Source organism: Salvelinus fontinalis, chromosome 31 (genome assembly GCF_029448725.1).
Source record: "Salvelinus fontinalis isolate EN_2023a chromosome 31, ASM2944872v1, whole genome shotgun sequence".
Classification (NCBI taxonomy): Eukaryota; Metazoa; Chordata; class Actinopteri; order Salmoniformes; family Salmonidae; genus Salvelinus; species Salvelinus fontinalis.
The window spans coordinates 22164919-22181134 of NC_074695.1; the positions used below are offsets into that span (position 1 = coordinate 22164919).

The 16216-nt window shown below is 43.2% G+C and overlaps 1 protein-coding gene across 1 annotated transcript in view; it reads right to left on the bottom strand.

Annotated features, from left to right (window-relative positions):
• Positions 1-16216, bottom strand: part of LOC129829821 (uncharacterized) — a 47012-nt gene that overhangs the window by 14788 nt on the left and 16008 nt on the right. Inside the window, exons 2-5 of the mRNA XM_055891757.1 lie at positions 12566-12673; positions 4291-4392; positions 1450-1670; positions 339-419 (exon numbers count right to left, since the gene is read on the bottom strand). Coding sequence (XP_055747732.1) covers positions 339-419; positions 1450-1670; positions 4291-4392; positions 12566-12673 — 512 coding nt within the window. The remainder of the gene's footprint in view (positions 1-338; positions 420-1449; positions 1671-4290; positions 4393-12565; positions 12674-16216) is intronic.

Below are 16216 nucleotides of genomic sequence, written 5' to 3' on the forward strand. Positions count from 1 at the left end.
GCCAGATAAGGGCCAGGGTATATAAAACGTGGCACCAGGGCTGAAGGGTAAGGGGCCTCCTGTCTGTTTCTGTTCGTCTCCCAGGCAGTTGGCTGGTACAGGCTGATATCTCTGTAAGGGCTGTGGTTGGAAACATAATGTAGTACAATACACACCGTGGTAGAGGCTGGGGGAGGGCAACTGTACCAGAGATACCCTTGTATGCGGCTTAGACTGTATTGTTCTGTTTCATGATAGACGAGAGCTAGGTGGGGTGGTAGAGCACAAAGGCCAATATGGCATAGGACAAGTCCATAAGGAGACATTTCATAATGACAGTAAAACATGTTGCTACTCACACAGCTGCTTTCTGAAGAAAGCTCCACCTTGACTGCATCCTTGTCCTTCACTGCCTCCTTGTCCACACACTCAACACTGGGCTGCAGAAATACAGAGACGGCATAAAGCTTTCACTCAAGTGTTGACATCATCAGATTCTGTAAGTTCGTCTCTCCATTCAATCACAATCTGCTACATTCCCTCTACATTGAGTTATGATATGGGGAATTTGAAGTAAATTTTCAGTCCTACAGTTGTGTCAAGTTGGCTGGATGTCCTTTGGGTGGTGGGCCATTCTTGATACACACAGGAAACTGAAAAAACAGCAGTGTTGCAGTTCTTGACACACTCAAACCGGTAAGTCTAGAACCAACTACCATATCCTGTTCAAAGGCACTTAAATCATTTGTCTTGCCCATTCACCCTCAATGGCACACATAGACAGTCCGTCTCAAGGCTTGAAAATCCTTCTTTAACGTGTCTCTACCCCTTCATCTACACTGATTGAAGTTAACTAGTGACATCAATAAGGGATAATAGTTTTCACCTAGATAGTCTATGTCATGGAAAGAGCAGGTGTTCCTAATGTTTTGTGCACTCAGTGTATACACTAGATGACTGACAGGGGGCACTGTTTTGAAGACACCGCGCCTCCTTGGCACTCCCCCACCGTTGTAAAAAAATATTTTGGAAGCTATAGAAATGAATACATTTGTTTTTGACGCATTTATTATATTACAGACACCTTAATGCATACTTTTAAATGATATTATGTGAGATAAACATAAACAATTTAAATATATAAACATTTTCTCAAAGTGTAATTTTTTGAAAGTTCTAATGTTACGGTCACCATTACAAAAACAAAATACTTAAATAAATGTAATTTTGCCCTTGAAACACTTAATTGAAATACTGTAGAACTCCATTCCTTCCTATGAAGGAATGCTTTTTCTGAGAGGAGTGCCAATATGGCTGACCAGGGGCTTCAAAGCCTCTCATTGGGCAATACATAGCATCAGCAATTCAGGGTTTATATACATCATTGTCCTGAATTGTCTTTCAGAATTTCATTATGATACAGCATCTAAATATATTGTAGGCATTAGGTATTACTTAGGTATTACTCACATTCACAAGAAACTGTGTCTTGAGTACAACCAGTGCATCAGTTGCTTCAGTGCCCTGTGTGTCTACACCAGGTCCAGCCGTGGTTCCAGAAGTTTCACCTCCTGCTAAGAGGTCACTGTTTGGCACCATGGAGGAGAAGGCAGTGTCCTGGTCTGATCCAGGAGCACTGGTCCCAGTAGTGTTGTAGGCTGTGGCGTCGGCGACGGTAGTGAACGTGTAGTCTACAGGGGATTGAGGGGTTGCGGTGGCATAAATACAATTTTAAAAATCTTTACATTGAAAACATATTTTCTACACAAGTGAAGCCGCTCCGAATAGGCTACCCAGTCCCCTTCATGAATCCTCCCAATCCCACCCCACCCTATCCTAACCCAGTCCCCTTCATGAATGCTCCCAATCCCACCCCGCCCTATCCTAACCCAGTCCCCTTCATGAATTCTCCCAATCCCACCCCACCCTATCCTAACCCAGTCACCTGATGTATGTCAACAGAAGTGAAGAAGAAAACAAGACAAATATGCAACAGATACTGGTAGCGATGTACAGGCAGACAGCACAACATAATAACAACAGACTGGACAGGCAGACAGGGCAACATAATAACAGACTGGACAGGCAGACAGGGCAACATAATAACAGACTGGACAGGCAGACAGGACAACATAATAACAACAGACTGGACAGGCAGACAGGACAACATAATAACAACAGACTGGACAGGTAGACAGCACAACATAATAACAACAGACTGTACAGGCAGACAGGACAACATAATAACAACAGACTGGACAGGCAGACAGGACAACATAATAACAGACTGGACAGGCAGACAGGGCAACATAATAACAGACTGGACAGGCAGACAGCACAACATAATAACAACAGACTGTACAGGTAGACAGGACAACATAATAACAACAGACTGTACAGGCAGACAGGACAATCTAATAATAACAGACTGTACAGGCAGACAGCACAACATAATAACAACAGACTGGACAGGCAGACAGGACAACATAATAACAACAGACTGGACAGGCAGACAGCACAACATAATAACAACAGACTGTACAGGCAGACAGGACAACATAATAACAACAGACTGTACAGGCAGACAGGACAACATAATAACAACAGACTGGACAGGCAGACAGCACAACATAATAACAACAGACTGGACAGGCAGACAGGACAACATAATAACAACAGACTGTACAGGTAGACAGGACAACATAATAACAACAGACTGGACAGGCAGACAGCACAACATAATAACAACAGACTGGACAGGCAGACAGGACAACATAATAACAACAGACTGGACAGGCAGACAGGGCAACATAATAACAACAGACTGTAGAGGCAGACAGGACAACATAATAACAACAGACTGGACAGGCAGACAGCACAACATAATAACAACAGACTGTACAGGCAGACAGGACAACATAATAGCAACAGACTGGACAGGCAGACAGCACAACATAATAACAACAGACTGTACAGGCAGACAGCACAACATAATAACAACAGACTGTACAGGCAGACAGGGCAACATAATAACAGACTGGACAGGCAGACAGGACAACATAATAACAACAGACTGGACAGGCAGACAGGACAACCTCATATCAGACTGGACAGGCAGACAGCACAACATAATAACAACAGACTGTACAGGTAGACAGGACAACATAATAACAACATACTGTACAGGCAGACAGGACAATCTAATAATAACAGACTGTACAGGCAGACAGCACAACATAATAACAACAGACTGGACAGGCAGACAGGACAACATAATAACAACAGACTGGACAGGCAGACAGCACAACATAATAACAACAGACTGTACAGGTAGACAGGACAACATAATAATAACAGACTGGACAGGCAGACAACACAACATAACAATAACAGACTGGACAGGCAGACAGGAAAACATAATAATAACAGACTGGACAGGCAGACAGCACAACATAATAACAACAGACTGGACAGGCAGACAACACAACATAATAATAACAGACTGTACAGGCAGACAGCACAACATAATAATAACAGACTGGACAGGCAGACAACACAACATAATAATAACAGACTGTACAGGCAGACAGCACAACATAATAATAACAGACTGGACAGGCAGACAACACAACATAACAATAACAGACTGGACAGGCAGACAGGAAAACATAATATCAGACTGGACAGGCAGACAGGGCAGCATAATAATCACAGACTTGATAGACAGACAGGACAACATAATAACAGACTGTACAGGTAGACAAGACAGCATAATAATAACAGACTGAACAGTTGTGAACGGAAAGTGACCATATATATGGTCAAGTGTATTAAAGTTAATTTGGGAGGAAGATTGTAGTTGGGGGTGGGTCGTGTTCGGTTTTATCAACAGTTTATCAACATAATTAGTATATAGTTCTGAATAACGTTTTAAAAACTAGAGAGAAAAGGAAGAAGAAAAATGTAAAGGACTATCAGCACTTTGGGTGTCGTCAGTGAGGGCTGGGACTCCTAAACCATCAGAGCAGTGTGATAGCTTGAACTGAGCACTATAGGTCTGCTGGTGTTATAAATGTTATGAATGGGTGTGATGTAATTCACTTATAGATGAGTGACCGATGGCTAATGAAAAGGTATTACTGTTATACTGTACCTTACATTCAGTTGCCATGTAAGGTACTAATTGTAATTGTGTAATTAGAGCCAATCTCAAATCATGATGACCTGTTGTCATCTCCTGATCCTCCATATCATAACTACTGACTTCAGCTTTTATCTGGACTTTGGACAGAGATGTTTTTAATGTCTTACTTCTGATTGTAGGGTTGGAGGTTGCGTCTTTGAGTACTGATGTATCAGTTGCAACAGAGCTCGGGGCAGGTGCAGCAGAGGGATTAGTGGGGTCAACTCCATCTGAGAGAGAGAAACAAAATTGAATCAATACAGTAGACCTGATACTGCCCTACTGTTCAGAGCTTAATGCAGCCTTACCACGCATCCTTAGTGCAACCTTACCTTGCATCCTTAGTGCAACCTTACCTTGTATCCTTAGTGCAACCTTACCTTGTATCCTTAGTGCAACCTTACCTTGCAACGTTAGTGCAAGGCCTTTATATCCTGTAATGATTGTAAAGCATGTCAAACAATCAATGAAACGGACAATGCAAGACTGGTTTTGCTTCACATAGGCTAGTGCCAGAATTGTACTAACCCTTCCACTGTAGGGAGCGCTCAAACTTTATTTAGTGTTCCTCTCCTTTCAGACAGTAGCTCTGCACTCTCTATAAACAATATTCTAAAAAGCGCCTGTGGTAAATTACTGTTGTAGCCCGGCTGTAGGTATCCAGAAGGCTAATCTGTGGGATGAGTTTTGGCGCATGGGTAGTGTGTTTGTGTGACTGTGGTTCGGGGGTGGAGGGCAGGTTAACACTGCCTGGCCCCTATGACCGACACCCTGTTCCCCAACGTGCTTGGAAACTCTAACCCTGGCAATTTTACTGGTAAACTCATGGGTACACTCGGAATGGCTGCCTGGTATTGTTATGCAATAATTTCCGTGGTATTTTGGAATGTTCTATCAACTGATACTGAAGAGTTGATATTCACGTAATAATAAGGAATTCCCCTCGACCACGCCCAGAAATTGGGGAAAAGAAACAGTCTTTCACATTAACCCCCAGTGGAAAAGACCCAACATTGTTTTTTGTTATACAGAAATCACAAAACATGCCGATAAGCTGCTGTGTTGTTCAATGTACATGTAACCAGGTTAAAAATCCTTACCTACGGTTCCTAATGCTCCCACATAGGGAAATAGAGCCTGCGACAAGAGTCCTGAAAATGTTGATCATTTGAATGGGGAGCACAGGGCTTAACTTGTCTCTCAAGGAGGCTAAAAAGAGAATTTGTCTTGGAAAGTTGAACATTTGCAGGTAATTGGTTTAAGGGAGGAAGATTGGAGGGAAAGAGAGGGAAGGTTGAAAAGACTGAGGGAGGCAGAGGTTTGAATATGTTGAAGCTAGCAATAACAAGGGAGAGGATATGTTCAGGAAGATTGGTGTCAAGTTCAAATCAAATCAACGTTTGATTGCGCTGAATACAACAGGTGTAGACCTTACAGTGAAATGCTTACCTACAGGCTCTAACCAACAGTGCAAAAAAGGTATTAGGTGAACAATAGGTAAGTAAAGAAATAAAACAACTGTAAAAAGACAGTGAAAAATAACAGTAGCGAGGCTATAACAGTAGCGAGGCTATAACAGTAGCGAGGCTACAAACAGGCACTGATTAGTCAGGCTGATTGAGGTAGTATGTACATGTAGATATGGTTAAAGTGACTATGCATATATGATAAACAGGGAGTAGCAGTAGCGTAAAAGAGGGGTTGGCGGGCGGCGGGACACAATGCAGATAGCCCGGTAAGCCAATGTGCGGGGGCACTGGTTGGTCAGGCCAATTGAGGTAGTATGTACATGAATCTATAGTTAAAGTGACTATGCATATATGATAAACAGAGAGTAGCAGCAGCGTAAAAGAGGGGTTGGGCGGGGGGGGGGCACACAATGCAAATAGTCCAGGTAACTATTTGATTACCTGTTCAGGAGTCTTATGGCTTGGGGGTAAACACTGTTGAGTAGCCTGTTTGTCCTAAACTTGGCACTCCGGTACCGCTTGCCATGCGGTAGTAGAGAGAACAGTCTATGACTGGGGTGGCTGGAGTCTTTGCCAATTTTTAGGGCCTTCCTCTGACACCGCCTGGTGTAGAGGTCCTGGATGGCAGGCAGCTTTTCCCCAGTGATGTACTGGGCCGTACGCACTACCCTCTGAAGTGCCTTGCGGTCGGTGACCGAGCAATTGCCGTACCAGGCAGTGATACAACCAGTCAGGATGCTCTTGATGTTGCAGCTGTAGAACCTTTTGAGGATCTCAGGACCCATGCCAAATCTTTTTAGTTTCCTGAGGGGAATAGGCTTTGTCGTGCCCTCTTCACGACTGTCTTGGTGTGTTTGGACCATTCTAGTTTGTTGGTGATGTGGACACCAAGGAACTTGAATATCTCAACCTGCTCCACTACAGCCCCGTCGATGAGAATGGGGGCGTGCTCGGTCCTCCTTTTCTTGTAGTCCACAATCATCTCCTTAGTCTTGGTTACGTTGAGGGATAGGTTGTTATTCTGGCACCACCCGGCCAGGTCTCTGACCTTCTCCCTGTAGGCTGTCTCGTCGTTGTCGGTGATCAGGCCTACCACTGTTGTGTCGTCTGCCAACTTAATGGTGGTGTTGGGAGTCGTGCCTGGCCATGCAGTTGTGGGTGAACAGGGAGTACAGGAGGGGACTGAGCACGCACCTCTGGGAGGCTCCAGTGTTGAGGATCAGTGTGGCAGATGTGTTGCTACCTACCCTCACCACCTGGGGGCGGCCCATCAGGAAGTCCAGGATCCAGTTGCAGAGGGAGGTGTTTAGTCCCAGGATCCTTAGCTTAGCGATGAGCTTTGAGGGTACTATGGTGTTGAATGCTGAGCTGTAGTCAATGAATAACAATCTCGCATAGGTGTTCCTTTTGTCCAGGTGGGAAAGGGCAGTGTGCAGTGCAATAGAGATTGCATCATCTGTGGATCTGTTTGGGCGGTATGCAAATTGGAGAGGGTCTAGGGTTTCTGGGATGATGGTGTTGATGTGAGCCATTACCAGCCTTTAAAAGCACTTCATGGCTACAGATGTGAGTGCTACGGGTCTGCAGTCATTTAGGCAGGTTGCCTTCGTGTTCTTGGGCACAGGGACTATGGTGGTCTGCTTGAAACATGTTGGTATTGCAGACTCAATCAGGAACATGTTGAAAATGTCAGTGAAGACACCTGCCAGTTGGTCAGCACATGCCCGGAGCATACGTCCTGGTAATCCATCTGGCCCTGCAGACTTGTGAATGTTGACCTGCTTAAAGGTCTTACTCACGTCGGCTACGGAGAGCGTGATCACCCAGTCGTCCGGAACAGCTGATGCTCTCATGCATGTTTCAGTGTTGCTTGCCTCGAAACAAGCATAGAAGTGATTTAGCTTGTCTGGTAGGCTCGTGTCACTGGGCAGCTCGCGGCTGTGCTTCCCTTTATAGCCTGTAATAGTTAGCAAGCCCTGCCACATAAGACGAGTGTCAGAGCTGGTGTAGTACGATTCAATTTTAGTCCTGTATTGACACTTTGCCTGTTTGATGGTTCATTGGAGGGCATAGCGGGATTTCTTTTAAGCTTCCGGGTTAGAGTCCCGCACCTTGAAAGCGGCAGCTATATCCTTTAGTTCAGTGCGAATGTTGCCTGTAATCCATGGCTTCTGGTTGGGGTATAAACAGACTGAGCCGGATGCCAGTTCGAGTTATGGAAGTGAAATGGAAGGGGTAGAAGGTGTTGTGAGAAGCTCCGAGAATGAGCGTTACATTGATGAGCATGGTTATGAGAAAGATACGTTTGATCCAGAAGGAGTGGCATTTTTGGAGAAAGTGGATCCTTGCCTTTTGGCGGATCCATTTGTGGTTTCAGGGTGGGTGAGAAAGGAGTTGGGTGCAGTTGAATCAAGGAAAGGAGTGATTTATGGTGTAGCGTTAAGTGTGGAGGTGGAGCAATTGAAGTTTCTTGGTGTTTGTAATGCCCAACGTTTGGTGCGATGCAGACCCGATGGTGAGCGTGGTGAAACAGAGGAGTCCCTGTCAGTCCTTTTAAGTCATTCTTTATCCGACAAGGTCATGTTAGGATATACAGTGCATTCAGAAAGTATTCAGAGCCCTTGACTTTTTCCAAATGTTGCGTGACAGCCTTATTGTCAAATGTATTAAATAAATAAAAATCCTCATCAATCTACACAGAATACTCCACAATGACTAAGTAAAAACAGGTTTTAAGAACTGTTGCAAATTTATAAAAAATAAAAACAGAAATAACTTATTTACATACGTTTTCAGACCCTTTGCTATGAGACTTGAAATTGAGCTCAAATGCATCCTGTTTCCATTGATTATCCTTGAGATGTTTCTACAACTTGATTGGAGTCCACCTGTGGTAAATTAAATTGCAGCGACACTCCCCATCCAACCTGACAGAGCTTGAGAGGATCTGCAGAGAAGAATGGGAAACTCCCCAAAGGTGTGCCAAGCTTTTAGCATCATGCCTAAGAAGCCTCAATACTGTCATCGCTGCCAAAGGTCCTTCAACAAAGTACTAAGTAAAGGGTATGAATACTTATGTAAATGTCATATTTCCATTTAATTTAATTTAATACATTTGCAAAAATGTATACATCTGTTTTTGCTTTGTCATTATGGGTTATTGTGTGTAGATTGATGACAAAAAAAGTAATACATTTTAAAATAAAGCTGTAACGTAACAAAATGTGAAAAAAGTCGAGAGGTCTGAATACTTTCCGAAGTCACTGTAAATCCACTCACTTCTTGTAGCTGTATTTTCCGTTTGTTTGTGTTGTTGGTTTTGGCTAGCTTATAATGTTCCAGTCGGTAGCTAGCTAGCACTCACTCATGTGGCTGATAGCGCCGTCATGGAAAGGGACATGGGGGAAGCCCAACAATATTACGTTTTTATATGTCACGACTTCCGCCGAAATTGGCTCCCCTGCCTGTTCGGGCAGTGCTCGGCGGTCGTCGTCACCGTCCTACTAGCCGGCACCAATCCCTTTTTCGTTTGTCTGTTTGTTTTGTCTTATTAGTTTCACCTGTGTTTCTGTTGTTTTCGGTTAATGAGCTTGCCTATATGTAGTAAGTAGACCCGCCCTTGTTTTGTGCAGGATTGTCTTTATGTTACGTGTGTGTTTTTAAGGTAGAGGTGTATTATGTTTTCTATTTACTTGGTACCCTGTGTTTTGGGTTATCAAGTTGTTCTCTGCGCCCTGGATGTTTGGGCTTATCATTTTTTGTGCATTAGTAAAAGGAATATTTTTTCCAAGTGGATCTCTCTCTGCGTTTGATTCCTTCACCCACCTAGTCCCGCGTGACATTATAAGTAGTGAAAATGATTGGGTGAAGGCAATGTTGAAAAGTAATCTTTAGACATGTTGTACTTTTCTTAAAATGTAAATGACTAAAATATGCAGGTGAGAACTGCGTTTGAAAAGGATAAAGTTTTTGCTGTGAACCAACCTAGGTAACAACAGGTTGTTTTCGCCACAGGCGAGCAGGCCCACAACGTTCGTATGGATAATCAACAAGGGGTTATGCGTTCTCTGGAAAATAATGCACGACGTGGAAGGTCTATTCTACGACATAGAATGCATTGAAAACATATTTTCTTCACAAGTGAAGCCGCTCCGAATAGGCTACCCAGTCCCCTTCATGAATCCTCCCAATCCCACCCCACCCTATCCTAACCCAGTCCCCTTCATGAATCCTCCCAATCCCACCCCACCCTATCCTAACCCAGTCCCCTTCATGAATCCTCCCAATCCCACCCCACCCTATCCTAACCCAGTCCCCTTCATGAATCCTCCCAATCCCACCCCAGCCTATCCTAACCCAGTCCCCTTCATGAATCCTCCCAATCCCACCCCACCCTATCCTAACCCAGTCCCCTTCATGAATCCTCCCAATCCCACCCCACCCTATCCTAACCCAGTCACCTTCATGAATCCTCCCAATCCCACCCCAGCCTATCCTAACCCAGTCCCCTTCATGAATCCTCCCAATCCCACCCCACCCTATCCTAACCCAGTCCCCTTCATGAATCCTCCCAATTCCACCCCACCCTATCCTAACCCAGTCACCTGATGTATGTCAACAGAAGTGAAGAAGAAAACAAGACAAATATGCAACAGATACTGGTAGCGATGTACAGGCAGACAGCACAACATAATAACAACAGACTGGACAGGCAGACAGGAAAACGTAATAACAGACTGGACAGGCAGACAGGACAACTTAATAACAGACTGGACAGGCAGACAGGGAAACATCATAATAACAGACTGGACAGGCAGACAGGACAACATAATAATATCAGACTGGACAGGCAGACAGGACAACATAATAATAACAGACTGGACAGGCAGACAGGACAACATAATAACAACAGACTGGACAGGCAGACAGCACAACATAATAACAACAGACTGTACAGGCAGACAGGGCAACATAATAACAACGGACTGGACAGGCAGACAGCACAACATAATAACAACAGACTGTACAGGCAGACAGCACAACATAATAACAACAGACTGTACAGGCAGACAGCACAACATAATAACAACAGACTGTACAGGCAGACAGGACAACATAATAACAACAGACTGGACAGGCAGACAGCACAACATAATAACAGACTGGACAGGCAGACAGCACAACATAATAACAGACTGGACAGGCAGACAGCACAACATAATAACAACAGACTGTACAGGCAGACAGGGCAACATAATAACAACAGACTGTACAGGCAGACAGGACAACATAATAATCACAGACTTGATAGACAGACAGGACAACATAATAACAGACTGGACAGGCAGATAGGGCAACATAATAACAGACTGGACAGGCAGACAGCACAACATAATATCAGACTGGATAGGCAGACAGCACAACATAATAACAGACTGGACAGGCAGACAGCACAACATAATAACAGACTGGACAGGCAGACAGCACAACATAATAACAGACTGGACAGGCAGACAGCACAACATAATAACAGACTGGACAGGCAGACAGCACAACATAATAACAGACTGGACAGGCAGACAGCACAACATAATAACAGACTGGACAGGCAGACAGCACAACATAATAACAGACTGGACAGGCAGACAGCACAACATAATAACAGACTGGACAGGCAGACAGGGCAACATAATAACAGACTGGACAGGCAGACAGCACAACATAATATCAGACTGGACAGGCAGACAGGGCAGCATAATAATCACAGACTGGACAGGCAGACAGGACAACATAATAACAACAGACTGGACAGGCAGACAGGGCAACATAATAACAACAGACTGGACAGGCAGACAGGAAAACATAATATCAGACTGTACAGGCAGACAGGACAACATAATATCAGACTGTACAGGCAGACAGCACAACATAATATCAGACTGGACAGGCAGACAGGGAAACATAATATCAGACTGGACAGGCAGACAGGGAAACATAATATCAGACTGGACAGGCAGACAGGGAAACATAATATCAGACTGGACAGGCAGACAGGGAAACATAATATCAGACTGGACAGGCAGACAGCACAACATAATATCAGACTGGACAGGCAGACAGGGAAACATAATATCAGACTGGACAGGCAGACAGGGAAACATAATATCAGACTGGACAGGCAGACAGCACAACATAATATCAGACTGGACAGGCAGACAGGGAAACATAATATCAGACTGGACAGGCAGACAGGGAAACATAATATCAGACTGGACAGGCAGACAGGGAAACATAATATCAGACTGGACAGGCAGACAGGGCAGCATAATAATCACAGACTTGATAGACAGACAGGACAACATAATAACAGACTGTACAGGTAGACAAGACAGCATAATAATAACAGACTGAACAGTTGTGAAAGGAAAGTGACCATATATATGGTCAAGTGTATTAAAGTTAATTTGGGAGGAAGATTTTTGTTGGGGGTGGCTCATGTTCGGTTTTATTAACAGTTTATCAACATAATTAGTATATAGTTCAGAATAACGTTTTAAAAACTAGAGAGAAAAGGAAGAAGAAAAATGAAAAGGACTATCAGCACTTTGGGTGTCGTCAGTGAGGGCTGGGACTCCTAAACCATCAGAGCAGTGTGATAGCTTGAACTGAGCACTATAGGTCTGCTGGTGTTATAAATGTTATGAATGGGTGTGATGTAATTCACTTATAGATGAGTGACCGATGGCTAATGAAAAGGTATTACTGTTATACTGTACCTTACATTCAGTTGCCATGTAAGGTACTAATTGTAATTGTGTAATTAGAGCCAATCTCAAATCATGATGACCTGTTGTCATCTCCTGATCCTCCATATCATAACTACTGACTTCAGCTTTGATCTGGACTTTGGACAGGGATGTTTTTAATGTCTTACTTCTGATTGTAGGGTTGGAGGTTGCATCTTTGAGTACTGATGTATCAGTTGCAACAGAGTTCGGGGCAGGTGCAGCAGAGGGATCAGTGGGGTCAACTCCTTGAACATCTGAGAGAGAGAGAAACAAAAATGAATCAATACAGTAGACCTGATACTGCCCTACTGTGCACCAGCCCCCCCACGCCCCCTGACGATGAACCAATTCGGACTGTTTTCTCAGTCACCCTAGATAATTAATGGCTGAAGTGTGTGGTACTGCCCACTCCACAGCCTGCACAAATAAACCCCGCTCTCCAAAGTCACAACCCCTGAATCTACACCAATCCTCCGGGAAAGATCACATTTCTAAAGTCAGATCAGGTAGACTAGATGTTGATAAAGTCAAGTGAAACTGTAAGAAAATGTTTATCCATGTGAGTAAATGGAGTCAATGGTATGTACAGTATTTATTATGTTTTGATGATGTTATTGGATTCTACACTTGCTATATTGGATCTTCACTTGCTATTGGGTCCAGAGTGGACATTTTCAAAGATAACTGGTTGGGCAGATGTGCTACAGTGTATGAGCTGGCATTCTAGAGCCCAGTATTCCCTCATTATCACCAAGGCAAACTCATTATCACCAAGGCTCCAGAATGCAGGCTAGGACTGGCCCTGCTACACAAGCGTCAATACCCCTCATCTGGGTTATCTAGTTACACTGACACAAAGACTGACATGATCCTATTCTCTAACACAGCTTCAACGACCCATTGTCTCACTACTGTGTTTATCTCAGGGTGTACAAGTTGTCAAAGCAGGTTTACTGAGATATGGTGCAGTACATGAACATAACCACTGTTCTCTGTGCACTGGCTGAAAGACGTAAACTCCTATGTCATGTAGTATTCAGATACGTATCTATGGTCACAACCCTAAAAGGTGCAAAAATAATGTTTGGCAAAACACATTTAAAAATAGTCTTTGTATGGCTAACTGTCACTGACTTTACAGTGAAGTTAAGTTTAAACCATAGAAATAGTATGAATAGAACGTGCTTGAAAACTCTAACCCTGGCAATTTTACTGGTAAACTCATGGGTACACTCGGAATGGCTGCCTGGTATTGTTATGCAATAATTTCCGTGGTATTTTGGAATGTTCTATCAACTGATACTGAAGAGTTGATATTCACGTAATAATAAGGAATTCCCCTTGACCACGCCCAGAAATTGGGGAAAACAAACATTCTTTCCCATTAACCCCCAGTGGAAAAGACCCAACATTGTTTTTTGTTATACAGAAATCACAACACATGCCGATAAGCTGCTGTGTTGTTCAATGTACATGTAACCAGGTTAAAAATCCTTACCTACGGTTCCTAATGCTCCCACATAGGGAAATAGAGCCTGCGACAAGAGCCCTGAAAATGTTGATCATTTGAATGGGGAGCACAGGGCTTAACATGTCTCTCAAGGAGGCTAAAAAGAGAATTTGGCTTGGAAGTGGAATATTTGCAGGTAATTGGTTTAAGGGAGGAAGATTGGAGGGAAAGAGAGGGAAGGTTGAAAAGACTGAGGGAGGCAGAGGTTTGAATATGTTGAAGCTAGCAATAACAAGGGAGAGGTTATGTTCAGGAAGATTGGTGTCAAGTTGAAACAGAATGAACCGGACGCCAGTTCGAGTTCTGGAGGTGAAACGGAAGGAGTAGAAGGTGTTGTGAGGAGCTTGTTGTATGAGCCTTGCATTAATGGGTATGGTTATGATAAAGATACGTTTAATCCAGATTGAGTGACATTTTTGGAGAAAGTGGATCCTTGCCTTTTGGCGAATCCAGTTGTGGTGTCATGGTGGGTGAGAAAGAAGTTGGGTGCAGTTGAATTAAGGTAACCTGTACTGGACCTGTACTGTACTGGACCTGTGATATTTGTTTGTGTTTCTTCTGACCAGAGGGAGCAGGCGCTCCGTGTCACACAACTTGGGTCAAGATCTGTTTCTTGCTTTGCTCTTAGGAACAGGGCACCATTGAAATGAGTGATTTATGAGGTAGTGTTAAGTGTGGAGGTGGAGCAATTGAAGATTCCTGGTGTTTGTAATGCCCAACATTTGGTGCGACTCAGACCTGGTGGTGAGCGTGGTGAAACAGAGGAGTCACTGTCAATCTTTTTAAGTCAGTCTTTATCCGACAAGGTCATGTTAGGATATACAGTGCATTCAGAAAGTATTCAGAGCCCTTGACTTTTTCCAAATGTTGTTACGTAACAGCCTTATTATAAAATGTATTAACTTTAAACATTTTACTCATAAATCTACACAGAATACCCCATGACAAAGTAAAAACAGGTTTAGAAACTGTTGCAAATTTATAAAATAATAAAAGCAGAAATACCTTAAGTATTAAATAGTATTCAGACACTTTGCTATAAGACTTGAAATTGAGCTCAGATGCATCCTGTTTCCATTGATCATTCTTGAGATGTTTCTACAACTTGTTTAGAGTCCACCTGTGGTTTATTCAATTGCAGCAACACCCATCCGACCTGACAGAGCTTGAGAGGATCTGCAGAGAAGAATGGGATAAACTCCCCAAATACAGGTGTGCCAAGCTGATCTCGAAAATGCGTTCAGTGAGAGGTTAGTTCCACTCCGCTAAAGCGTTGTGGAATACACCTTCCACGTCGTGCATTATTTTCCAGAGAACGCACCGCCCCTCGTTGATTATACTTTTTTATACCACGGCTTTAAAATTAATTATTTGCAGATAGAAATGTGAATATGTTCACTGAAGTAGCTAGCAAGTTTACGATCTAGATAGCTACAGCAGTTGCCTTGGTAACCAAACATACTTGTTTTTTGGGTGGTTTTTTTCAGATCACAGTTTATTTGGTTCTTAAAATTTATTGCGGATCAGTGGGACGCTAGCGTCCCATTTTGACAATTTCAGAGCGCCAAATTTAAATTAAATTACTATAAATATTAAACTTTCATGAAATCACAAGTGCAATACATCAAAATAAAGCTTAACATGTTGTTAATCCAGCCGCCGTGTCAGATTTCAAAAAGGCTTTACAGCGAAAGCAAACCATGCGATTATCTGAGGACAGCGCACAGCCCAAAAATGCATAACAACTCATTTTCAACCAGGGAGTTGCGACACGAAAGTCAGAAATAGCGATATAATATATGCCTTACCATTGAAGATCTTCTTTTGTTGGCACTCCAAAAGGTCCCAGTTACATTACAAATGGTCCTTTTGTTCGATAAAGTCTTTCGTTATATCCATAAAAACTCAGTTTATGAATGAATTATACCACGCAATTAGGGAAATATTGCAAGCCCTAGAATGCCCTTCAAGCCAATCAGAAACAAGTATTCAACAATGCCATGGTATAATTAAGCAATAAAGCACTAGGGGGTGTGGTATATGGCCAATATACCACGACTAAGGTATCGCAGAGTGCCTGGACACAACCCTTAGCTGTAGTATGTTAGCCATATACCACAAACCCCCAAGGTGCCTTATTGCTATTACAAACTGGTTACCAACGTAATTAGAGCAGTCAAAATAAATATTCCGTCATACCCATGGTATACGGTCTGATATACCATGGCTGTCAGCCAATCAGCATTCAGGGCTCAAACCTCCCAGTTTATAATATCTAAAACTACTG